Genomic DNA, 25,992 nt, shown 5'->3' with positions numbered 1-25,992 from the left:
TCATTATTAACCCAGGAACATTGAGAGTAAGCATTTGTCTTCAGTTGAGAAGTTGATTGGAAATCATTGATGGCTTGTTAAACCAATGAGAGTCGCCTTTCACACATTGCTGAGACGGTTCTAACGATCGAAAAGAAAAAGGAGGTGGGTTATCTTTTTGGCGTAAAACTCCAAGAAAGAAGCATATGATGTTATGCTGCATGGCCTAGAAAGATAATGCCTCTTTTCAAACTTTTGTACTCAGATTCCTTTTCTTCATTCCTCATCATTTTTCATTCATCTAAAACTGCATTTCACATTTCACTACATCAACTTTTATTTCATAAATTGTATTTTAAGTAATTAAAAAGTGCTATCTGCTACGCCTATTCACAGCTTAGTTTCACTTTTTTCCCTCATTCATCTTCCATCTAGTTCTAAAAAAGATCTCATCGCAGTAAACGCTCTTCTTCCACCTTCCGCTACTCGTGCGGATCAAGGCATCAGCAATCTCAGATAGTTTGGAGCATGTCAACCCTTATTTCGATACCCTTTTAAATTAGAGTGAAACATGTTTTGGAAAAAAGAATCAACAGCTGCCAACATCACACCTTTAACAGTGACACTCAATGCATCAGACGAAGGGAACCATCAATACAACCTCTTACAGACTGTTGATCACGATTTCAATGAAAAAACTGCTTCAAGTGGGCGTGCAAGCAAGCTTTCACGACTACAGTCGGCAGAGCAGACTGTTAGACCTGTTGATCCTTGCAGCACTGGTACTTTATATATACACATCACACTGCACAAAATAAACGTGCTGTGCATATACTATTTGATTTGAATACTTGACAATCTCATCAACGTTTTTTAATATAGCTCTTTATTTTGCATCTATAATGGCAGCTCAGAGACGATTTTTTACGTCGGATGGACTTTCAATCGCTCGCACAAGGAATTTGACAATCCTTGGAAAAGCAGAGTAAGTATAACTATCGCTACTGCAATGTATAGTCTGTCCTATGACTGAATTAAAGAAAATAAAAGTTACAAAGCAGATGGTTTTTTGTTTATTTCCATTAGAGGGCCACGCTTTAGACCTTCGTAAGTGTGCATCATGGCATTTTAAACTTTGATTTTCTGCATCAAAGGGTGTAGTTCTTCTTGCTATGCACCCATGAGAGCCCATATTGTTTGGCAAACAAAACTGTGCCTCCATTTTCTGTCCCTGGAAATTAAATATACATATTGGTTTATTTTAGGCCGGCGATGGCGGCACATATCCCAGCGAAGACGTCGGCTTTCAAAGTATGTATTAGTAATGATTTAAAATGAAAAATACTTTGCATTTTTCCATTTCTTCTTAAGGTTAGTTATTCAACTTATTCACAAAAAAAAAAAAATCAATGATGTGCCACCCTGACAATAGCTGCTTGCGAATTTCAGCAAATACAGCGCCGGGCATTATGTTGTTCTATGGAGGGTTAAAGCATTGAGTGACTTTAAAATACCTAATGGACTTCATTTTGTTGTTAATGTATCGTATGAGGCAAGTCAATCAAATATTTTTTTAATGTAATTTGAGGAAAATTAGAGGTCCTATAGAAGAAGTTTTTAATCATGATTTCTTCTGTATGTTTTGGCATTGTGTTTTTAGGCGGAGCCAGATGTTACTGGTACTCTAGATCTTATCATGCCTGCTCATAAACTAAGCATTCTAGGTATTATGTTTATATCTATACTTGTGTACTACCTTTTGTCAAGAATACGGTATTTTTAACGAAAGTGGCTAAAAGTTCAAACACTCAACTGTCTTGTTTCTGTTTCTAATGATAGCTAAGGATACATGGTATGACCTTGTTCTGGAGGAAAAATTGGTGATTCAGCCACATTTGGGATCCGCCCAAGTGCAAGCTGTCCTCTGCAACAATGAGAACGTCGACAGAGAAGAGTTTTCTGGATTCGTAATCGACTGTGTTGAGATCAGGCCAATGGCAATGAAAATAGAGCGACAAGGTAAAAAAAAAAAAAAAAAAAAAAAAAAGAATCGGCATAGCATAATTCACATTACATTATTCATAACCCTTATTCTCTTAACTTTGTTTTTTGCAAAAATAGATGGGGTCTCTAATTTCTATGTCCCAAGAGCAGCGACGCCCAACTTCATTATCGATACGCCACAGCTGCATCTAAAATCTGTTGATTCAACCTGTCCACCAGCGCCAGCTCCTGTCACGAAATTGGCATCGTCCAGGAACAGTCAGTTTCTAGCATCTCTGTCCCTCTCAAAGAACGAAGCTTTTATCACGATTTGGGATATGGGCGTCATCAGGAATCCCTCCAATCCATCCAGAAATATAGGAAAACTATACAAAGCCAGCGCTTCTGCCGTTGTCTATCACCGAGGAGTAGGCGATCTTTCTATTGGACTTTCACTTTCGACCTCAGGAGATCAAGTCGCCATATTTCAGGAGCCTAAAATCGGCGAGTGGGCCGATGGATCAGAAGTGGAGAGGGCAGTGTTCCCGTTCAGACTGTTTAACAACCCGTTGGTCCCTCAACGCTCGGTTATTGTGGATATAAATACACCACCGAATAGAAATATGCCTAAAAATATGAATACTTCGGCCAACAACGACTACGATTGGGGCAATACCTTGGCTTCCACAGATTCATCTTCAGAAAATATGGAGTTGCAAGAAGTGCGGATGGACCTCGAAATCCTTCATACATTCATTGGGTTTGGAGAATTTTTGCCAGAGACAAGGAAGAGCGATTGGGAAAAGAATGATGTCAACAGTGCTCTGCTCTCGAGCGGGGAAGGCGAAGGGACTGAAGACAACAATGAGGATTCAAAGGAATTTGGTGTCAAGAACATTGTGTCTCAACCAAGTACCATGTTTGCGGCTTGTAATGGGCTTTATTTGGACGTTTTTGAGATCTCAGCGGATAAAAAATGGCAACGTCTTCATACAATTACACTTTCAGACCTGCAACCTACACTTTCGAGACGCATCACATGCAAGATGATGATGGAAGTGATCAGTAGCAATACGTTTATGTGGTTAGAGGATGATGGACGCAGCTGCACTATTTGGAATCTGTTAACAGGATCCAATATCACCCATATTTCGAGTATCGAAAACGCCAAGTTTAAAGGACCTACCTTCCGGGGGCACAGCAAGATGGCTATCTCGCCACATGAGTCCATTGTGGCGCTTGCAAGTGTGGATGGTAGCCTGACAACATATTTTGCCAACACAGGAATGGCAATTGACGATCGCAAGTTCCCAGGATATAAAGTTGAACATGTAGGCTTCCATGCCCAGGACGATCAACTATTTGTAATACTTCGCAACAGCGCTACTTCCGAGCTAAGCGCACGGGTCTTGGACACGCTGCAGCTCAAATCCGAGATTATAGTCAATCAAGTCCCGATCCCAACCATTGGTTCAGCAATCCTAGCATTCTTTTATACTAAGGGTTTCTGGAACAGAGGTATTATTTGTGAGACTGATGGGCCTTTGATTAGATGCTATGTCACTTATCAGCCCATGAGTTCAAAAATCATCAAGAGCAACGAATCAGTACTAAAGGCGGAACCAGAAGATGTGGTTTACGAATCATCGCTGCCTGGAGAAGATCATATCCAGTATCGGCTGATGACTGGTATTCACAGAGAACTTTTGCCTGAGGGCGACGGTGTCGCCTATTGGGTTTTGCGCGTCGAGGTCATAGAAGAGAACACATTGCTCAAAACTCAAAAAATTATTTTTTCGTTTGTGCCTGAGCCCTGGATGCGTGTTACGACCACCGAAGTGGTCCACCCTGAAAACCTCCAATCCACGTTTTTTGTGCCATGTGGAACGCGATTTGCAGTAGTGGGTATGCAAACACTTCAGATCTGGAACCTTCCAACGCGCGAGAACAATAAATGTAGCCTGCAATTCATTTGGAGTCAGCCCAGAGATGAAAAGGATCTGGGACCTGGTGGGGTTGCATTTAGATCCACACGTGTCAGAGACTACTATCTCGACACATCCAGCACCAATGTTTATTTGGATACGGAGACGGGAAATACTGTTGCAGAAATCAAGTTGAATGACAAGTTTAGAAAAAAATCTGTCACAATCCCTGGACCAGGTACAATTGGTGCTCGATATGCTATCCTGTTTTGCTTCCGTAGTATTCATTTACTTGCTGCTGCGTATGCGTTCTCATATCAAGAGAGTAAAAAATCGACCCGGGAAACGCCTCAAGTAAGCTTCACGTATGAAGATCATGCAGAAGCCATTGTCCGGTTCACACGAGAGCACATTAATCGTATGATGTCAGTGGGGATTTACTCGCCTAAAAAGCGACCACCATATAACAATAACAACAGCAACGCATCGTCTACTCAGCAACAGAATAATAGCATTCGAAATAACTCAAATCACTCGGACACCCCTGCTCTCCCTCATAACGGCATCCAGTTCGTTGATACCCCTGCTTCTACTACAAAATCGGCTGTATCAGAGCCTGAAGCAATAGCTATGGGCGACAATGTTATCCATACCGGCACTAATGGGCGTGGTAAAGATGATAGTGATAATGATAACAACGATCGACTATATCGACGGAGCAATCCCTTGAACCGCCATCATAACAAGCCTACAAGCAAGCCGTCTGTCTCTGGCAGCTCCAAATTAGACGTTGTGACGGTGCTGACGCTATTGTTGGATCATCCGTACTTGCAGTGCACAAACCATATCTTTGTGGAAGGTTTGTTGAATACAGATAACGGAGATTGGATCCCCCGTGATAACAAGGTACTCAACCCCATTAAGCGAGCGATTGAAGCAAAGAATGGGCCTCTTGTGGAGGCGTTTATTGAATATTGTATCAAAAACGCCAAGAAATATCATCCTGCTTATTTGATGCCTGCTGTCCAATGTCTGAACGAACTCTCGGATCGCTACCCAAAGATCTTGGTTGATATGTTCCGAAAAGCATCTTATGTCCCGGCCCATAATCACAACTATGTCTCCTCGCACGCACTTATTGCGAACCCGCAGTACAAGCAATGGCTGCTTGCCAAACTTAAGTTCTGGAATATGTTTTCGTCTAAAAAATGGGAGAAATCCAACATCATCAATGACTATGAAAGACCTGTCTTCAGCTTACGATCTCAACTACCCTTCCGAGCATCTAGTTTTATGAACATTCTAAATATTGAAACATCAGTTCGGGATGAGCGTGCTAAAAAGTTCCCACCTAAACAAGATGTGGGCGCAGAAGAAAAGAAACAGATGCAATCACCATATTCGCACAAGATTTATGTCGCACCGTTCCCAAAGCTGTCGATGTATGGGCCATACCGACCATGGTTCAGAGATGCGACCGAGTCGGCAAAATCTGCATTTACAGATATTGCAGGACGTGACTTTTTTGATAGTCCTGCCATGGTGGCCACCTTGGATTTTAAATGGTAAAAGAGCGTCAAGAACTATGATGTATATATATATAAAGAAGTTTTAATTCATATATATCTCCATTTTTTTTGTATAGGCACAAGTTCGGGTTTTTTTACTGGTTCCTGAGATTCTTGGTAGTACTTACGTTCTTTATCCTAGTGGTGGTCATCACTGCACAGCAGATTAGGGTCATGTCCATTGACGAACCAGTGCGGTTGACGGCAGAAGATATTGAAATTCGCTATATGAATAGTTGGCGCCCAGTATTTAAAGCCACGATTGTTGTCGGCTGCTTGTTGGCCGGTTATGAGGTTATACAGTTTTTGGACGCTCCCAAGAAGTATTACAAGTAAGGAAATATGAAAAGAGTTCATTTTATTATCATTATTATTATCTAAATAATGTTTACTTATAACATCTATATTCTATCCATAGATCACCGTACAATTACATGGATCTAGCCGCCTATGTAGCCCCAGTCATAGGATGTATATTGTTCTTGAGAGATACCCCTAATGGAAAACCAGACGACGGTGGCCCTGATCAGATCTGGATCATGAGTTTTTCTATCCTTGCGCTCTACATCAACATTGTAAGCAGAAACAGCCATCCTCAAAGGCCCTCCACCAAAGGCAAAAAAAAGTGATTTTTGACTTTTTTTTTTTTTTTTTTTAGCTATTTGAATTGAGAGTTATCAAGCAACTGGGAATTGTCGTCAATATTATCCTCAATATCACTCGAAGAATCATCTGGTTCTTCCTGATTTTTGGTTTATTCTTAGTCAGTTTTACTCACGCATTGTTACATCTGCTCCATACGCGACCCTACAACCCCGAATGTTTGGAGCAAGAATGTGATCATGGTTATCTAGATGGGTTCCCTAAAGATTTTGCTTCCGCACTAGCAACAACTTATTTCTTCTTGGTAAGGATGCTAAAAGCAATTACAGACAAAAAAGATTAGTTGAATAGAAGAATCTGTGAAAGAGTTCAAAGGTCAAAGTGCGTAGCGATGAATTTTTTTTTTTTTTTTTTTTTTTTTTTTTCGGATCGTAGGCGGGCCGATATGATCCTATTGAAACTTCATTCGAAAAAGAAGCAGCGAGCTTCCAAATTATGATGATTATCTTCTTCTTCTTCACGGCCATATTGCTGCTTAATATTCTCATCGGTAAGGTTCAAAAATGATTATCCTCTTTATGGCAAATGACAGCTAACTTTATAGCCTGTGCTCGTTTGATTGACTTTTCAATGTGCTCTCGTTATGTCCCATTATTGTCCGCTTTAAAGCACTCATGAATGATGCGTTCAATGAGAGTAAGAGTGAAGGTCAGCTCGCATGGCTGAAACAATGGTCTGAGGTCATCGCTGGTATGCTATCTTTATTTATTTATTTATTTATTTATTTATTTATTTATTTATTTATTTATTTATTTATTTATTTATTTATTTATTTATTTATTTATTTATTTATTTATTTATTTATTTATTTATTTTTTAAAAAAAAAAAAAAAAAAAAAAAAAAAGATAACAATGTTCTTTAGGCAAACTTTTACTAGAGAGTGATACTGAACCATTTTTATTATTATCTTCTTTGCTCATTTATAGAGGTTGAGGTATATCTTATGACACAAGGCGCGCGACAGAACCGTAACTATTTCCCTGATTATATTTACTATGGTGCAAGCGAACAAGAGGCAGAGTTGTACGAGTCCAAGTTCTGCATCGCCAACAAGTCAAATCTCTCGATAGAAAATCGATTCTTGGTCGAAACAGTTACTTCGGAGCAAAATTCATCTCAGCTGGCACAACGTGCAATACTTAGAGATGTACAAGCCCTAAGTAAAGACCTCGAAAAAGTAAAGCTAATCCAAGAAGGCCTCAATCATGAAATGACCAAATTGACGGAAGTAGTGGCAGTAGTCTTTGCGCAGGCGACAGCAATCGTAGGTGAAGGTTCCAGTGAACCCATGTCACAAGTTTCACCGATTGAGCAAGATCCACCTGCCAGTGGCGCTTCTCCCGTGTCAGGCTCTGATAACAATACACCATTTGCCTCTCCTATTGGAAGTGCTCCTGGGACGCCTAAATCCCCGCTATTCCAAGGTGGAGTCTTGAGACCTTCCCCGGGTGCAGCAGCCGCAGCCCAACGTCGACATAGTAGTATCGGAAGACCGCCAGCAATAGCTGGGTCTATGCGTCGTAAGACTAGCACTCCTGCTCCATATACAGGGTTGCCAATGACTCCACATTGCAACTCGCCTCAAGATTCAATAGATGATGCCATAGTTCCTGGCTCGGTTTCTGAAAAGGGACCATTAGGCGGCAGTGGGGACAGTAGCATTAGTAGGCCCTCTACGACCTATGATTCAGCTGGTCCATCGTCCTCTTCCTCTGTGAGCGCTCCTGTGCCCCCATCTTTACCGGCGGAGCCCTACAAAGCCGGTGATATCGCAGCAGATGAGGGTCAAAGTCGTAAAGACCGACAGTTGTCGCTCAAGCGGCGGCTCCAGCGAAAGCTGGCAGCTGTCCAAACGATGGATGATGCACTCAAGGCTCGGAATCTTCAGCTAGAAGAAAACAATGCTAGCCACCCCATGTATGTTATCCCACAGAGTCGTCACGGCATTGATGCAGATCTGTTGTGCGATTCAGTGGATGAAGTGAGGGAAGCAACAGCAATCGCACCGGTTCATCACAGCAGCACCTTCCATCCTAGTACCTCAGACCACCAGCGACAGCATCAGCGTCAGTATCTGCATCAACATCATCATTCGGGATCACCAGAACACGTCAGGAAGACACAGAGTGAGATTATGACATCATTGAGGCCCCGAGAGTTTGTTCCATTACATCTGCGTTTGCAAGAAAGTCCTCAAGAACATAGTGACTAAAACCCGTAAAAAACTAAAATATTCTGCTAATACAAGAGTAAAATAAATGAGATAACAACAATCCGATTTTAAACTAAACAATTTTGAGGTCCGAGGCTTTTTTAGGTTTAAAAAAAAAAAAAAAAAAAGATTAGCTGCGCCTGTGGAAAAATGAATTGGGCGAGGGCAAGGAGGAAAACAATCAAACATGGAGAACCACATGGACACACGCATTGGATTATCACACAGGGGGCTTTGCAGAACGGAAAAATTAAAAACCATGTACTGGTTTGGATAGATATTTATAATGCACAAGAGTTTGCAATTCTGCTTTTGCCACCATACGATCATACCCCTCATTGTGCCATTGTGCTATCGTGAGGATAAAAAAGACAAGATGGCAACCCGGAGGATGCAAAAGTTGGGCAAAGCGTCTTTGTGTCTTCGTAATCTTATCTCGTGCGCATGAATAAAATAAAAGACAATGTAAAGTACAAACAAGAAATGAAATAAACAAACATGCAGGAAGACGATGCTGAATAAACATCCAACCGACATAGGCAAAAACAGGTATAAAAACAGAGAGCGATGGCTTAATTTTCTTTTCATTTTCACTTTTCCCCTTTGTATGAATGCGCTGCCTTTTTTGACCCTAGTGTACTTGTTCACGCCCCTGTCTGTTCTTTTTCTCTCTTTGTCTGAACTTCATCATCAACCTAGTTGATGATTGCAATTGACATTTGCATTTAATTCATTCATTTTGGCTATTAAATATTATTTTTATTCCGGATTCAGGGACAGATCTTAATTGGTCGGTTTCAAATTCAAAATTCAATCAATAAAAAAAATCATTACTTCAAAGACAAAATAATGTTCTCAAGGAAAGAGACTGCCTCACCATCGGTGCATATCCAGGAGAAGATCTCCTCGAGGGATCGATATGAGACCCTGGAGAATATCGATCCCATTGCAAAGCCATCTCTTGCTTCTATAGAGACTGTGAATCCATGTCAATTCGGTAACGTTTGACAAAATAACCGAGAGTGAAACGATGGCAATTTGCTCCATGCTAGAAGACTTATAACCCATCCATGTTGATTTTTTTTTTCTGTGGCGGTCGTTCAATTGTACATAGTCCAGCGCCGATATTTTGGATCTGACAGCATTGATATTACCAAGCCGCGAACTGCTGTCACTGTTGCCATCACTGGTCAAAAGGCAAAGTAAGAGCCACGTTTACATGAAATATCATCAACATGTTTTATTAAAATTAATATGGAACTCATCATCGATTTACTTAAGCAAAGCCATTCTCTTTTCATCCACACTAATTTCTGTGTTCTTCTGTCTTTTTGTAAACCCGTGAAATCGCAAGCCCCGGTACGGTAGCTCAACTTCCAGCTAGGTCATCGAAATTTGAGGTATAGAAGTGGCGATGCTAAACAAAATTTGTTAACAAACATGTTTATACAAAAATACCAGACCTAACATGGTCATCCCTTACCCTAAAAAAAGCTGTCTGCCGATTTTGGTGCATATAGTGTTGGGCGCTACATTATCCGTTGGCGTGTCAAGGCTCTTGAGGATTATCATATCCTAGATGATCTCCATTTCATTATTGAAGTCAAATACGATGTAAATATTTGCTTGACTCTTTTTAGTAAGATGTACTCTTAAAAAATGTATTTTTAATGTGTGCAATTTTTTTTATGGAGTAGGCTGAGGAAGACGTCAGTGGCACAACAGATGTTCTTATGCCATCAAGGCAACTAGACTTGCTTGCTAGGAACGATAGGCCATGGCATAACCTTGAGTTGGAGGAAAGACTGGTGATTTTACCTCATGTTGGCGCTGCTCATGTCCGACTGGTTCTATGTAGCCGCGAAACAAATCAGCGTGTTGAATACTCTGGACTTGCATTCGAACATGTTGAAATCCGGCCAGAAACGATGGAAGACACCCAACAATGTAAGAGAAAAGACCCCATTTTATTTCGAAAGGATATCAGTTAATATTTCTGCTTTATGCTTTCTTTTTATTTTATTTTATTTTATTTTCTACTAATGCTATGGCAAATACCAATCTCAAAAATATCCAAGCAGTAGACATCCCACAGCTCATCATTAGGCGGTTGGCTACGCCTAGGTTTGTAATTGATTCTTTGGACGCACATCCTCCGATGTCCAATTCAGCAGCCAATTCTTCTCAAGCAGTTATCACGCGATTAGCAGCCTCAAAGGGCGGTTGCTTTCTCGCCACATTAGCTCTTTCTCATAATACTGCCTTCCTCACTGTCTGGGATGTCAATGTTGCGCGGTTTCGTTCTAGCACATTGGCAAAAACCGCTACTATGTCGGAAAATGGCTTCGCTACGGCTGTAATTCAATTAAACGGAATTGGCGATCTCTCTAATCTCTCTATTGGATTAGCCATTTCCAATAACGGCGACCAAATTGCAATTTATCAAGAGCCCAAGATTGGTGAATGGGCTTATGGATCCACAGTGCAGAAGGGTATATTTCCGTTCAAATTGTTCAACAACCCACTAGTACAGCAAGCAGCTTCAGTCACGGTGAATATGGGACAGACAGCTGAAGGCGATGAAGAGAATTTGTATAACAAAGAAATAATTTTGGCTGAGGATGGAACTCCAATTAGTCAACCTTTGAGTTTCAAGAGCATTGATGACCCTAATAGTGCTTCCAGGACCATGTGTCTGGAGGAGGTTGCTGTGGACAGGGGCTACCTGAGTGAATTTATAGGGTATTGCGCCTTCTTGCCTGAAACAAAGCAAGGTGACTGGGAGAGAAACGACTTGAATAGTACATTACTTTCTTATCCAGAAGGAGAATATGGGAGTGGTTGTGAAGAGTGCGATAAAGAAGCGGCTATGCAGCCACCCAGCTCAACGTTCTTGGCGTGCGACGGATTATATATGGATGTCTTTGAGATTACTCCACAGAAGAATTGGAAGCGTATGCACACTATTACACTGACAGACCTTGCGCCGACGCTTTCTAGGCGGATCACCTGTAAGATGATGATGGAGACTGTTACCAGCAACACATTTATGTGGCTTGAAGATGGTGGTGTCAGTTGCTCGATCTGGAACTCAATGACAGGAGCCAATATCTGCTATATCTGCAGTCATGAGAATGCTCGGTTCAAAGGCGACACGTTCCGTGGCCACTGCAAGATGGCTATCTCTCCTCATGAGTCCATTGTGGCGCTAGCAAGCGTTGATGGAAGCCTGACAACCTATTTTGCTACTACAGGAATGACTATCAGTAAACGAACTTTTCAAGGGTACAAAATCGAATACGTTGGATTCCATGCGCAGGATGATCAAGTTATTGTGATTTTGAGGAATAGCATTACTTCGGAGCTGAGCCCTAGAATCCTGGACTCGCTTAATCTTAAATATGAAACATTTACGAACGATATTCCCATCCCTACTATCGGCACCGCCATCCTCGCCTTCTTTAACGCAAAGAAATTTTGGAGGAAGGGGATGGTATGTGAGGCAGATGGAACCAAAATCAACTGCTACGTCGCACATCAACCTTCGAAGCCCAAATTCAATAAGAATGGCAAAAATGTGATTAAGGCAGAACTTGCAGCTATGAACACTACATCGTTTGACAACGTTAACTATCAACTGAAGACTGGATACCATAGAGAGTTTTTGCCTGAAGGTGACGGTGCACAGTATTGGGTTCTCCGTGTTGAGGTTGTCGAAGCGGATACACAGAAGACTGTCTTTTCATTTGTCCCTGAGCCCTGGATGCGAGAATTAACCAAAAAGGTCGTTGATCCGGAGAACTCAATCAAGGCTTATTTCATTGCTGAAGGTACTCGCTTTGCCGTGGTAGGAAAACAGACGCTACAGATCTGGAGTTTACCATTTGGGAAATCAAACTGTAGCCTACAGTTCATTTGGAGCCAGCCTCTAGATGTGGACTCTAATGATTCCACGAATGTCAAAGACTACTATGCGGATATTACAAGTACATCCGTGTATTGGGATAATCAGGAAGGGCAGGACAGCAACTCAGTGGCAGAAATTAAAACAGAAAATTCGAGGAGAAGATTGGTTCCGCTCCCTGGAGCGAATAGCGATGCGCGTCTCGCTATTCTGTACTGCTTCCGAAGCATTCATTTAATCGCCGCTGCCTATGTCCACTCCATCACTCAGGCCGCCAAATTGGAGGTGGACCCACAGCAAGTTAACTTTACCTATAAGGACCATGCAGATGCCCTTATCAAATTCACTCATGAGCACATTAATCGGATGATATCAATTAAGGTATTTTCCGTATCAAGGGGCCAGAACAACAACGTTCCGGATCAGAACAAAGCTGGATATGGTTTTAGTGTGCGCAAGAAGGCGGACCGCAACGCTAATAACCAACCTGAAGTTGTCACGATTCTGACACTACTCATGGACTGCCGCCGATTGCGTCACACAAACCATATCTTTGTAGAGGGGCTATTGGCTACAGATAATGGCGAATGGATCCCCCGAGATAACAAGGCACTCAATCCGATTAAGCGAGCTATCGAAGCAAGGAACGGGCCCTTAGTTGAAGCCTTCATTGAATACTGTATCAAAAGTGCTAAAAAATTCCATCCGGCCTATATGACCCCAGCAGTACAATGCCTCAATGAGCTGTCTGACCGCTACCCTAACCATTTAGCCGATATGTTTCGAAGAGCCTCATATGTCCCTGCGCACAACCACGCCTATGTTGCCACTCATGCGATTGTTGCCAATCGACGGTATGCAGATTGGGTTAATTTTTTTCTCAACTACTACTCATTCAAACTAGTGAGGAAGGTCTGGATTCAGAAATCACACAATATCAACGACTATTCGAAGCCTGTATTCAGTTTGCGGTCACAGCTTCCGTTCCGAGCCATCAACAAGGATGCCTTTATGAGTATCGAAACTAGTATCCTTGATAATCGAATGGACCAGTTCCCAGCCAAACGAGAAGAGATTGATGAGGAACAAAGGCGAGCTCAATCTCCATACTCTCACAAGATCTATGTTTGTCCGTTCCCCAGACTCTCAAGGTACCCTGCCTTCCGAGGATGGGTTGACGATCGATCCATCGCATTCACCTCAGCATTTACGGATATTGCAGGTCAAGAGTTTTTTGACAGTCCTGCCATGGTAGCGACACTTGAGTTTAAATGGTAAGTCTCATCACTAAGTTTTTTTTTTTAAGTCGCCATGTATCTAGATAACACTCATTCTTTTTTTTCTTTTTTTTTTTTGTTTAGGCACAAGTATGCTTTCTTCAATTGGTTTGTGCGCTACCTTATTACGCTTGCGTTCTTTCTCTTTTTTTTGCTTATCACTGGAATGCAAATCAAGACCTCGACTTTGCCTGATAAAGAAAAAGATCCTCCTATTACTGAAGAATGGGTCCTCGCACGATATCTATTGGGCTGGCGCCCGTTCATCAAATTCACCATTTTCGTTGGCCTCCTTTTACTCATCTACGACCTCCAACGACTCATGGTCTCGGCTAGTAAATATATCAGGTAAGGGAAAGCAAATTGCAAGTTATAGGTCCGAGTTAAAAAAATCAGATATGAATAGAAAAGGATGTTCCTTACTAATAATTGTTTTACTTTTTTTTTTTATTTTTTACTCTTGGCAACTGGAATAGGTCCCCATTTAATTTTTGGCATTTGTTTTCACACATTTTCACTATCACAGGATGCTTCTTGTTTCTAAACACTGGGCCAGGTAAAAGAAATGACTCCAGTGAAGATAGTGGCCCAAGCGGAAATAATGAGGAACAAGGCCCTAGCCTAATCTGGGTGATGAGTTTCGCTATCCTGGCTCTTTACATGAACATGGTATGTTTGTCAGCTTGATGCCTAGTCCCATTTGGCTTTTAGTATTTTTAGCATTACTAAACTCTGTATTGGTATTGTTTGCATATTTGCTAGTTATTTGAGCTTCGAGTTATCCGACAACTCGGCATTGTGGTCAATATCATTCTAAACATTACACGTCAGATTCTATGGTTCTTTGTGATATTCGCTATCTTCATCGTGAGTTTTACACATGCGTTGCTTCATCTTCAACATACTCGGAGGTTCCGCAGGGACTGTTATGAAAGTGAAAAGGGTTGTGAGGATCAGGATTACCCAGATGGATATCCTAAAAGATTTCTTACAGCAATGTCCGCAACATACTTCTTTTTGGTAAGCCTTTTTTTTTTTTCCTGCAGCAATTGAAACAGAAGACTTTAAAAAACATCTTTGCTATTATGTTTGTACTCATTATCCTTTTATGAATGTTTTTTTTTTTTTTTTTTTTTTTTTTTTTTTTAGGCTGGACGATACGAGCCTGTGGACAACTCATTTGTAAATGGGCCAGCTAGCTTTCATATTATGATGGTGATCTTTTTCTTCTTCACGACTGTGTTGTTCATGAATATTCTCATTGGTAAGGTCTATTTGATCTTCTCTTTGATTTCCTTACCAAGAAGATTGCAAATGCTTTTGCTTGTTATTCTTAGCTAACACAGGAATCTGCTGTTTTTTAAATATCGTATAGCTTTGATGAATGATGCTTACAACGAGAGCAAGCAAGAAGGTCAATTAGCTTGGCTGAAACAGTTGTCCGAAGTCATTTCTGGTGAGTGTTGTCGATTAACTAATTAAAAAAAAAAAAAAAAAAAAAAAAAAAAAAAGCTCATATTAAACTCTTATTTAAACCTCTTTTCTTTATCACTACATAGATGTGGAGACATGCTATCTATCAGATGTTGCTCGCCAAAATCGCAACTTTTTTCCGGATTATATCTATTACGGCGCAAGCGAGAAAGAAGCTGATCTGTACGAGTCCAAGTACTTTATCGCCAATAAATCTCAGCTGTCAATAGAAAACCGATTCTTGGTCGATACCTATTCTGACAAACAGCTTTTGACTCAACAAGCTGTTCTCAGGGATATGCAAGTGATGAAACAGAACCAAGGATCTGTCAGCCAAGGTGTTACCGAAATGAAAAATGATATCCATGAAGAATTGGCTGAACTCCGAAAGATGATGTCGACCCTTATGGCTGTCCAGATGGGCGGACGTGTCCCAAGTTCAAACGAGCCCCCCTCATTACCTTCACAAAAGCAGCCTACACAACATCAGGAGTCATCCTCTACGCCTAATCCTGCCATCCCTGCCCCTGTCCCTGCCCCTGTCCCTGCCCCTGCACCTATACTTGGACCAAACCCTGCGCCCGCTACAGGGCCTGGGATGCGCTACGATCCTTCATTGGAGCAATCACATTCCTCTGATTCTGCTCCCATCCAACGAGACAACCGTACATTACCTCAAGCACGTGGATCAACTCCCGAAATTACCTCAGGAGAGCCTACAGGCGATCGACCAGAGGGTAGCGGTGGTGTTGATAATGGCGATCAATTACCGGAAGATAAAGCTCTTCGCAATAAGTTAAGCCAGACATTCAAGTCTCAACATCCCAAGGTTGAAAATAACGCGAGCCATCCTGTGTATGTCGAGCCGCTGAAGCGTCACCAACCTGATGATGATGACGATGATGACGATGATGATAACGATGATGATGACGATGACGGATTTGGCATTCAGTCGTTAACTTCTCTGAACCGTCCCGGTTTCCGTGAATAAGCTCAATGCAAGAGCCATTGCATCAATTGCCTCGCTTCATGTGCACCTCTAAACTAGTCTTCTCCCCCTTGTAGTGCTGTAGCGTGGCAAACAGAGAAATATACATGTATTTTTGTTGATTTTTATTCTAACTATTACTGTTATGACACTGAGGGCACAAAAGTGAAAAAAGAAAAAGCTATAAAGTTGATACCACTGAAATTGTTTGATTGTTGTTTTATACAAAAGAAAGAAAAATTGAAACGATGTTACGACCAGCGCTATGTTGCTTTTAATGAAATCCTTATGTAAAAAGATCAGTAGTCCGTGGCTGCCGTGGATGTCCTTCTGCAGCGTTACACAACAATGGGTGTATTGTTTAAACAGAGGCCGAATCATCACCTTCACCATCAAGACCGCTATCATCACTCTTGCTGGCGTTGCTAGGTCCAGCGTGCGACTCAATGTGATTAAAGGATTCATTATTTTCTCTCTCCTGACGAGAGTTCGACAGTGCTGTTGATGAGGTGGGACAGTGGTGGTATAAGACCACTGGTTGGCCTCCTAGGTACAACGCAGGCTCAGATTCGACATCGTAACGGCTGCTCTGAACTACAGCCTGCTGAGTAGATCCATCTAGTAACCTACTATTGTCGTTGCTGCCTCGGCGGGCCACAACGACATTGCAGCCGGCCTCTCCGCCATGGGCAGCCAACCCGGGACTAGCAGTTTTATCTGCTCCGTAAATGTCTTGCTGGCGTTCGTGGAGAGACTGATCATGGTTTTGGCCTATGGTCTTTGAAGCAATTGCCCCAGCCTCAATGTGTCGTGCGGTGGAGGCACTCTGAGCAATATCGGAGATAGTAGACGCCAGAGCCATTGCTCCGTCGCTCCTTTGCTGCTGCTGCTGCTGTTGGCGCTGCTGCACTAGGTACTCCCGCGACTCGAGTGGCGTGGCGTGCGCATTATTTGCAGAAGAGGTAGTGTGGTGTTTAGTCTGGTCAAAACCAGTCCACTCAAGGCTCATATGAGGATCGCCTGAGCCTCTGTTCTTGGTTATGGTAAGTAGTTTCAGGTGCCTAAACCTTGGAAGGTCGAAAGAATCCAGGCCATTATGGTGATGAATCTTGTTATTTTCATCCTCGTCATCTTGCTTATGCTTGGTCGCGGATAGAATATCCATCATGCTTTGATTCTTAAAGAGACGTGCTAGGTCAATAGCGGTCAAACCATTCTTATCCTTGGCGCAAGCGTCAATACCTCTAGAAAGCAGGTCCTTGACAAGCTGCTCGAGGTGCAGTATGACAGCTAAATGTAGCATCGTGTGACCAGTGCTGGTGCAAGTCGATAGCCCATCCGTGTGTCTGCTCATACTTGAATCTGTCAACTTAAGCGACTCTAGGATCATAGTTTCCAAGTTTGTAAACGGCGATCCCTGTGTCGAGTTGAATGATGTGGACGGGAAGGTAGATGAAACGGATGTAGGTAGATCTAGCGATCCATCTAAACTGCTCACGGTACCTAAAATATCACTCCATGCAGCTAGTTCATTGGCACGCTCTCTAACTGTATCAAGAGAGCCTTCCATATGTGCTGCAATGGTCATGACGCGCTGGAGAGCCAGCTTGATAAGTTCCTTCTCGTTGTCGTCGACATAGGTGAATGTTGACTGGGAGAGGAGGCTTGTAGGAGCATCGGAACGCAATGCAAAGACTGGGACAGTTTCAGCTCGCATCCAGGCGGGTGTAAAGCACTCTAACATTTGGCTGTGCTGAGGGATGACCGGTACAAATATCTCGCCAAAGCAAACGTACATCATCTCACCAACTGTAAAATCTGAGCCATGGATAGTCACCAGCGTACCGCCACGAGTAGGACCGCTATTGGGTGTCATATGACTGATAGTGGCAATGGGCTGTTGCTGAACAAGGAGCTGTTGTGGAACATTGGCAACGCACTCGTGAGATTGCTCAGCGAACAAGGGCATCATCGGACCAGATAGAGATAATGAGGTAGCTGGGAAGGATCCATCCGTGTGGTTTATCGAATCATGCAGAATTGGGCTGACTGAGTAGCCGCCTGGAGAACTCATTAACGATGATGACGGTGAAGGTAGCTGGTGATGTTGCTGATGCGGCTGCAGCTGATGTGCTTGGTGAGACTGACCTGCGGGTATATTCTTCGGTGGTCTACCTCTACTCCGTGGTTCTCGTTTCGACTTTTCACTGACGGACTTAATAACACTACGGGCTCGAGCGTATTCCTGCTGCTGCCGGAGCTTCTCAGCCTTCCGTTGCGTCCTGGCAGCAGCAGCAAGTGCACGAGCCGCCATACGATTTTTGTTCTGATGATAGAACATGAGTGGCGTGGTAGCATGGGAAGCAATGGAACTGTCCGACAGAGCTTCAAATCGGACTACAAATCCTTCCTTTTCCTTTTTATGCCCACAATAGCAATTGATTTTAAATTGGATATTGGCCACGCCACTGCGAAAGTTAACCAATGCATCGCCATCTTCAGTACGATATAACTCGGGTAGGATATGCATAATCTACATGTAATAGAAGACAATATTAGTCAGCTATAAAATCACCATAAAAATATGAAAAAAAAAAAAAAAAAAAAAAAAAAAAAACTCTTAGTCAGATAAACTTACACGACATTCGTTCTCTTCGAGCTTGGCAGACATACGACGAGAGCAACGAACACACGCCTCTTCCTCAACCTTCCAGTCGTTCGACGGACACATGACAGCTGCAGAGACACTCAAGATGCGCTTCGAAGCCATATCTTGCGGGTACATGATCTTTTCGGGCAAAGCCAGGAAGAGATTTCTAGGAAGCCGTAAGTAATCGTACTGTCGGACCATGGAACCCTTTTCTTGGTCCACAATGGATATCTCCGCATAGACGATAGTCTCGATGCGAAGTCGCTCGTCGCTTCGGGTAGGTACGTACTCTTGCTGCTCCTTCTTGAAGACATGGGTCTTGACGTTCAAGCGGTATTTTGAGATAGGATCAAACGCTCTTTTTTGCATGTAGTACGGATATGTTAATAAGTGGATCTTAACATTTCATGACTTGAATAAATAAATAAAAAAAAGCGTTGACAAGTATGAGACATGGGACCTTACCTTTCCATTCCAACCTTCAATGTCTCCGAGGCAGAAAACTGTGCATATTTGAGGTGATCCATTTGGGTATCAAATGGTGACTATCCAACGCGATATAAAGAATTCCAAAAAGGGGAATGCATTAAATATTCACGAAAATGCTAGACTACAAAACGGTAAAATATAGGAAAGCGCGGTCCTGTAAATTATGGCGTTATAAATAATAGCAATCTCTGCAAGTTTACCTCGCATTGCTGTGGAGATGATGGATCGGAGGAGCCATTTTGGCCCAAGGCCAAGTGGCGGGGTATAGAAGCGACAGCAGTGTATGGAGGCATGGTTGGTTAGAGGTACAGGTTATTAGAAAGAGGCTTTTATCCTATGAAATCGTGCTGGAAGGAGTGTTCTGCAATGTAAATATGATATGCGTGCGTATGACTTTGGAAGACAGAGAAGTCTATTGTATTCGCTCAAAGTTACATTCGAGAGAGAAGAAAAGTAAAAGAAGAAGAGGTAGAGAATAAAGGGATACAGTAGGATCAGATATGATGGACGCCGATCAACATCAATAGGGCCATTGGACTTTGTCTTCCAAGAGAAAAATCTGCACCATTCACTACGTACAAATGAGCGAGAGAGGACTGTGGGTAAACGTACGTGAATGCAATTTATGAAACAAGAAAAATGATCTGGGGGTCAAGCCAGTCGTTCTTTTTGGTTAGACTTTTTCAAATATAAATGATCTACTTAACAAAATTCTTATAATTGAAAAGGACCATCCAAAAAGAGTGAAGCTAGACCCTCTGACAAAAATAAAATGGCCGTGACACCTGAGACTCTCTGCCCGTCAAAATTCGCACGATGCACACTTCAAATAATGAAAATAATGCGGTAACCACATTTGCTGCGTGAACGCTTTGGACATGATGTGTGCTCATGCCTCTTTCTTTTTTTATAATCCAGCCCTTTACCAATTTCCAAAAGAAGCGATGAAAGGGGGTGGATCTGGGGTTTCTTTCTTCGCACAACTCTAGCTTACTTAATGTTTCGCGCGGAAACACGTCAATAGCGACAAAATGAGAGAAAAAGTTCATCCCATGTTAATGGATTCAGATAGCAAACTCTTTGAATAACCATCCACAGTAAACACCTCGTCCTGAAAATATGACAAGAAACTTTTCGCATCAAAACGTGTGGTAAACAATAGAGCAATAGCGCGAACAATGGTTTATTTTGGACGACCTTATTGGTCTCTTGTAGACTAACTGAATCATGACTCTCTTCTCTTTTCTTCTCTCTGTACACAGTTGTAGATGAACTTCAGATTGTTTTTTTTTTTTTTTTTTAAATAAAAAATGTTAGTCTATTTTAGAGTTACAATGCAAAAATCATCAAATGAATCAAATGAATACAAAAAAAATACCTCGTGGGTCACAGTGTTCAAAGTCTTCAAAGTCTTCAAAAAGCAAATGAATAAAAAAAAAAAAGATCTGAGCGCCCCCCCCTTGACCCTTGATCCGTGATGTTCCCTCTTTTATTTTTGCTAACATGCATGCAATGTTGAACGAAACCAAAATTTTGGTTCATTCATCCCCTTTTGAGACTGAATTGGGAGCGGAGCCTCTTGAAACCAGAAAGAAGGGAAGGAAAAATAAAAAAAGTGTTCACATCTTGCCATGACCAATACCGTTACATGCACTTGACAATTTAAACCAATCCTCTTCTCTTTTCTCTCTCATACTCTCTTGCATGGGCTCAGCACTGAGAGGGAGATGAGTGCATCCAAGCACCTCCCTGGTTGCGATCATCGGGAAGGATTTGCCATTCTCATTAACTCCTAGTTCTACATCACCCAATCTCATGAAGAGGGGATTTATGTATATGTCTCAGAGTGTTTAATGCCTCTACGGATGTGTTTTGAGCATTGGCCAGCAAGCATAAATGAGTGAAAGAAAAGAAAAAAGACTCAATGTAGATGACAAACTCCTGTGGTCAAAATAGACTAGTATAATAGAGCACCATGTACCAAAAGATTAGGTGTTTTTTGAGTTCTAGACATTTTTTTTGTGCCATGCACCTTGCTTGTGTACCCAGTAAAGAAAAGTAAAGTTGCCAAAATAGCGGTATGACCGGTAGACACTTTTTTTTTTTTTTTTTTTTTGCAGATCCTGTTCCGAAAAGTTCGTTGGATGACTATAATGATGCCAAAATCTTTTATAAATCTGTCTGTCTGCCATTTTTCTTACTTGATACTATTTTTCTGGCAGAAGTGTGATCGAGATTTTAAGAAGGAGTGACGAGTAAAAAGATCCAGGAGTGGGCTATTACACTTATTTCCAAATGCACAAATGGACAAATGCACAAATGGACAAATGCACAAATGGACAAATGCACACACATGCAATGCATTTTTGTATCGTCCCCTCACTGCACAACATATTTGTATCGGTCGTCTCTTTTTTTTTTCCTTTTCTCTTTTTATTATCTTTATCTCTTTTGCCCTCTTCATGCTTCTCCTCATCTCTCGGAAAGACTGGGGGATATAAGATAAAAAAAAACGGCACCAGAGCACTCACCCACTGCATTGTTCATCCACTACTCACTTTCTCTTTTAGTTCGTTAATTTTATTCTTTTCTTTCCATCTTTCTGTCCATCCCGTTCTTCTGCTTCGAGTAACGCTGCTTTCCTCGAGCGTAGCGACAGCAGCATCTCAATACAGACAAAGAGCTTAACAATTCATACATTTATAAAGTAGTTATTTAAATGTGAGTTTGAACAAATGTTTTGTTTGTTTGTGTATGTGCGTGCGTGTTTGTCTGGATGCAAAGTGCATGTATGTCAATTCCAACCCAATCAAAGCTAACAGACCTTGCAGAACGTTCACCCTCTTCCCGAAGGCCCTCGCTCTCACATCCATTTGCTCCAGATTGCTCCGTGTCCTCGACTCGTTGCCGATGCAGTCAGCCGACCAGAAAAAGAATCTTAAAGGGCGTGAGCATCATTGCAGCTCCAGTACCACAGCTAAGTCCACGACAAACAGCTCTGTATTGCCAACCAGCTTCCCTCTCCAGAGCCCATCATCATTACCCTCGTCGTCGTCGTTGCCATCACCCTCTACAACAGATGCCGCCTCTCCTACGCCGCCAACATCACCATCACCACAGCTCCCTGTTGAACCAACAGATTATACATTCAAAGCAAGCAGATCAGGCTCCGAGCCCCTAGTCTGCGCTAATTTCGGGTCCATATCCCTGTCTGCCATCGATCCTTATCATCTATTGACCCCTGGCAATAACCACAGCAGCCACAATTTCGAGCCAAAGAGCAGAGACAGCATCATGCTGATGACAATCCAACAGGATCGGACCCAGGAAATTTTGCAACGGCGTCAGGTTCAAGAAAATCAATTGTATCTTCAGACCCCTTTCCTTCACAATCAGTTTCACCCTCAACAACTTCTACAAGTTATGCACCCTTCTTCTCATCTTCAACCTTTCCCACCGCCTCCATTAACACAGCTATCGTCATCACCGTCACTTTCACCATCATCGTTGCCACCACCACTACCTCCGACAACGCTCACTCCTCCTTCCCCCTCCCCTGTTGCTCCTCTATCAGCTCCACACTTGATACAATACGAGCATTCACACTATCATACTCATCCTAACCAGCAACAACCAGCAGCGCTCCAGCGATCGACCAGTGGTATTGAGTCTTATTATCAACAATACCAACATTTATCTCCACAGCAGCAACGAAGCATGCTCCAGCAACGAACACAACAGCTGCCGCTGCAGCAATATCAGAATGGCGGATCTTATCAGAAGCGAGGTCGGTTCTTTTCTTGGTCTGCTTCCACCACACCTATGACACCCCTCTCAGGCAACTTCGGGCCATTGCCTTTGGCAAATATGGAGACGTTCGGAAACGTCCTCTACGTTGATCCGCATCAGTATCAAAATCAGCTGAACCAACATCATCAGCAGCAACAACAGCAACTTGCACACCAAGGTCGTATCCCGAACAAACAGCAGTCATCGCAACAACAATGGGTAACAGGAACGACTCTCCAAAGTCTGACTCCTGATCGCTATTTTGGGAATGACTTTGACTGGATCACTGGCATTAGTGACCTTGGCACCCCATCTGCAAATAAAATGACATCGACACGTGGCCCAGTTGGCTCTGCTGTTGGGCTATCAGAATCTGGAGCTCCAGCGCCAGCATCTGAAAATAATGGCGGCATTAGTGCCAATCCATACAATCCATTTGGTCCCATGGCTTTTACATCTACAGCAAATCCCCGAATCACCCCGCATCCATTTCAGACGATTGCGTGCACTGGCCTAGCAGCATCGCTCGGCTCCGAATCTGCTGACTGCAAGCCAAAGTTTGAAGAGCCAGCTACTGCTAAGCATAACACCAAGCATGCAGCTGATGACATGACCACGGCTGAAAGTTTGAGACCGGCCCAGCGACGACGTCTCGGAAGCTCTCGAGAGCTAAGCATCTCCTCCAAGGCCATGGTGACAGCGTTACCAACAGTAGCAATCAGAACGGCATCACAGGCAACGACTGAGTCCAGTCCACGGTCCACACAGCCTCCGACACCCCTTTCCCCCATAGCCTCCTTCCCTAACAGCCAAGTGCCGCAGCATCCACTCCAAAAGGATGCCAGTGTGAAAAAGGATACATCGACTACTGAGACCATCTCTACCGCATCTAATGCCAGCTCCACTGCCATCCTACCACTAGCAGCGCCTGGGCCTATATTGCTTGGAATGCCATCTTCTACCCATAACTCCAAAGCGTTCTCGACCATGCCACCGCAGGGCCCCAGGACAACTACCAGTAGCCCTGCTTTTGGGAGACACCACCCTGTTACTTCAACTGCTCCATTTCCAGCGATGTCAAAGCCAATCCCACGTGCGCGTCATTCGAGTAATAATAACAGTAGTTATAGTAGCAATAGCAGCCATATAATTTCTTCCTCGCCTATGCAGTCAACACCATATAGAGAGGGATACTGTGCAACATCAGAGGCCGGTGCTATTAACAGCAAAGGTTTACAGGCCACCTCAAAACGATCATCACTCAGCAACAGTACCCAGCCAAGCCCGACTATTGACACTAAGGCCGATCCCATAGCTAGCATGGGAAGCCATTATGCGCCCGTGGTTCCAAATAGCATACCACCACTAAACGATAATGGCGAGGATGAGGGTTCTGAAGGCGAAAGCGTTCGGTCCGCAAAGTGTCCACATTGCGACAAGGAGTTTCAGTCCAAAGGTCTCCTACGTTCTCATATCGTAAGCCATTCGTCAGATAGGCCGTTTGTCTGTTGGGACTGTGCAGACAAGAGTTATAAGAGAAATCATGACCTGCTTAGGCATCGGAGAGAGAAACATAACGTGGATGGAGTCTCCGCTTCTCCACGTGGAAGCGTACGTAATCAAATAGGCGGGACTCGTGATGGAATTATGGAACGCATCAAGCTCCCGCCTACCGTTGCTAGCCAAAGTATCATAACAACCCATCGTGATATTTATCCGAGCCATGAAATGATGTTTTTAGGCAGTGGCAGTGGACTTGCTGATCTTTCAGCATCTTCATCTAGACCAACACTGAGCCCATACAGTGGTATAAATTATAGCCACGACCAGCATATGCTCCCAGTGTATCCTCCACACAGCCGCGGGTCTGTTGAGCTAGGTCAAGGAGTGAACCTTGATCCTCCTTCTTCTTCTTCTTATATACTAAAATGATACAAAGAATGAAAAAAAAATCTTATTAATGAAAGGAGAAAATAAAGGGCAGCTCCCTCTCCATTGCAAATCTCGACACCAAAAAATATGTTTGCTCTGAAAATTTTGACCTCTACTTCTGCTACTCATTACGTTATTATGCAAGTTCTGACGCTATTGATGTGCCCTTTGAGTACGGCACACACACACTATTAAAGGTCATGTCTACAATGTGTATATATTGTGGGTCTTAACTCTTAGCATACTACTTTACTACTTTAAACCTTTTTCTACCACACTCTTTACTTTCACAGACTTTACTTTCACAGACTTTACTTTCACATACCTTTACTTTCACTTTTCATTGAAAAAAAAAAAAAAAAAAAAAAAAAAAAAAGATATATTCCACACGCTCATCTGTCAGACATTCGCCGCCTGCCAAACGCTCTCGCACATCGAGTGTGCAACGAGTCATCAAAGTACGACGACCCCGGCGAGCCGTGGGGTCTGAAGAGAAGTTGCGGGGAGAACGGGCGGAGGAAACTGGAAAGGAGGAGGAGTATAATTGGGCTTATAGCCCTATCAACTCTACCCTGCTTGTATTACTTGGGCAGGAGATGGAAGAAGAGGAAGAGAGGAAAAAGGGGGAAGAAAGGCTTAAAAATGCAATCAAACTTGAATGTAGTGCTTGCTTGACGCAAGTTGCTCTTCTCAGCAAGAGTGTATTTGTCCTATTCCAAGGACAGCCAAGTTCAAGTCCTTGGTCTAACGGCACTTACTCCACCAAGTTTCCCCTCTCATCAACTGAAATTGTGGTTTTGATGCCTGGCGACAGTAATAAGGTTTCCCAGTGAAACATCATAACAGAAAGTAGAGTCGGTGGTTTGAAAGAAATCAGTGAGGCCCATACGGCTTACGACAACCTCCATTATGTCCTCTTGCATTTAGAAGGCGAGGAGGGCTGAATATATAAAAAGTATAAAAAACAGCCTAGGCCAGGTCAAACCTCTATAAGGCTTCATGGTGACAGGGATGATGAAGGTAGCAACGACGGCCAGCAAGCGGCGGATGTGAGTGGGGGCGATGGTCAATCTAGGAAAAGTCAAGAATACGTCAACCTGAGAGCGTTTTACACGTACAGGTTGCAGATTCGTCCTATGAGTTCAACAGACCAGCGATC

General features: G+C 42.8%; 4 protein-coding genes across 4 annotated transcripts; 3 read left to right on the top strand and 1 right to left on the bottom strand.

The window, feature by feature from the left end:
* Window positions 1-262: 262 nt before the first annotated feature.
* On the top strand, window positions 263-8,390 carry BCR41DRAFT_355109 (hypothetical protein; the record flags this gene model as incomplete). Its single annotated transcript, XM_022024449.1, has 14 exons — window positions 263-761; window positions 889-964; window positions 1,066-1,086; window positions 1,245-1,290; window positions 1,412-1,531; window positions 1,640-1,703; window positions 1,819-1,998; window positions 2,101-5,452; window positions 5,533-5,787; window positions 5,874-6,030; window positions 6,114-6,362; window positions 6,494-6,608; window positions 6,728-6,808; window positions 7,046-8,390. Coding segments are annotated over exons 1-14 (6,209 nt in total), but the record flags the coding sequence as incomplete, so codon positions are not given.
* A 545-nt stretch (window positions 8,391-8,935) lies between these two features.
* On the top strand, window positions 8,936-16,125 carry BCR41DRAFT_422778 (hypothetical protein). Its single transcript, XM_022030201.1, has 12 exons — window positions 8,936-9,328; window positions 9,446-9,533; window positions 9,686-9,731; window positions 9,826-9,945; window positions 10,029-10,278; window positions 10,413-13,509; window positions 13,597-13,860; window positions 13,989-14,181; window positions 14,275-14,532; window positions 14,662-14,776; window positions 14,888-14,968; window positions 15,072-16,125. Exons 1-12 carry the CDS (start codon window positions 9,181-9,183, stop codon window positions 15,974-15,976), a joined length of 5,565 nt encoding a protein of 1,854 aa, XP_021880670.1. The 5' UTR covers window positions 8,936-9,180; the 3' UTR covers window positions 15,977-16,125.
* Window positions 16,116-19,594, bottom strand: BCR41DRAFT_422777 (hypothetical protein). The gene is made up of 4 exons (XM_022030200.1): window positions 19,313-19,594; window positions 19,089-19,168; window positions 18,612-18,981; window positions 16,116-18,506 (listed from the first exon to the last, which is right to left on the bottom strand). Exons 1-4 carry the CDS (start codon window positions 19,403-19,405, stop codon window positions 16,335-16,337), a joined length of 2,715 nt encoding a protein of 904 aa, XP_021880669.1. The 5' UTR covers window positions 19,406-19,594; the 3' UTR covers window positions 16,116-16,334.
* Window positions 19,595-22,022: 2,428 nt separating this feature from the next.
* Window positions 22,023-24,833, top strand: BCR41DRAFT_422776 (hypothetical protein; the record flags this gene model as incomplete). Its single annotated transcript, XM_022030199.1, has 1 exon — window positions 22,023-24,833. One exon carries the CDS (start codon window positions 22,023-22,025, stop codon window positions 24,831-24,833), a length of 2,811 nt encoding a protein of 936 aa, XP_021880668.1.
* Between the last annotated feature and the right edge of the window lie 1,159 nt (window positions 24,834-25,992).

This window comes from Lobosporangium transversale (genome assembly GCF_002105155.1).
Source record: "Lobosporangium transversale strain NRRL 3116 chromosome Unknown BCR41scaffold_22, whole genome shotgun sequence".
In the NCBI taxonomy this organism is placed as follows: domain Eukaryota; kingdom Fungi; phylum Mortierellomycota; class Mortierellomycetes; order Mortierellales; family Mortierellaceae; genus Lobosporangium; species Lobosporangium transversale.
This window is presented reverse-complemented; position numbering and strand designations above follow the sequence as displayed.

What these genes read in the sequence shown, in the direction of transcription:
- BCR41DRAFT_422778 (XM_022030201.1), top strand. Translation starts at nt 9,181, where the DNA reads ATGTTCTCAAGGAAAGAGACTGCCTCACCATCGGTGCATATCCAGGAG. An exon ending in ATCACTGGTCAAAAGGCAAA is followed by an intron (nt 9,534 to 9,685) that starts GTAAGAGCCACG and finishes TGAAATCGCAAG; the next exon opens with CCCCGGTACGGTAGCTCAAC. An exon ending in TGGCTCTTTACATGAACATG is followed by an intron (nt 14,182 to 14,274) that starts GTATGTTTGTCA and finishes CATATTTGCTAG; the next exon opens with TTATTTGAGCTTCGAGTTAT.
- BCR41DRAFT_422777 (XM_022030200.1), bottom strand. Translation starts at nt 19,405, where the DNA reads ATGCCTCCATACACTGCTGTCGCTTCTATACCCCGCCACTTGGCCTTG. An exon ending in TTGAAGGTTGGAATGGAAAG is followed by an intron (nt 18,982 to 19,088) that starts GTAAGGTCCCAT and finishes CATGCAAAAAAG; the next exon opens with AGCGTTTGATCCTATCTCAA. An exon ending in TCGAAGAGAACGAATGTCGT is followed by an intron (nt 18,507 to 18,611) that starts GTAAGTTTATCT and finishes TATTACATGTAG; the next exon opens with ATTATGCATATCCTACCCGA.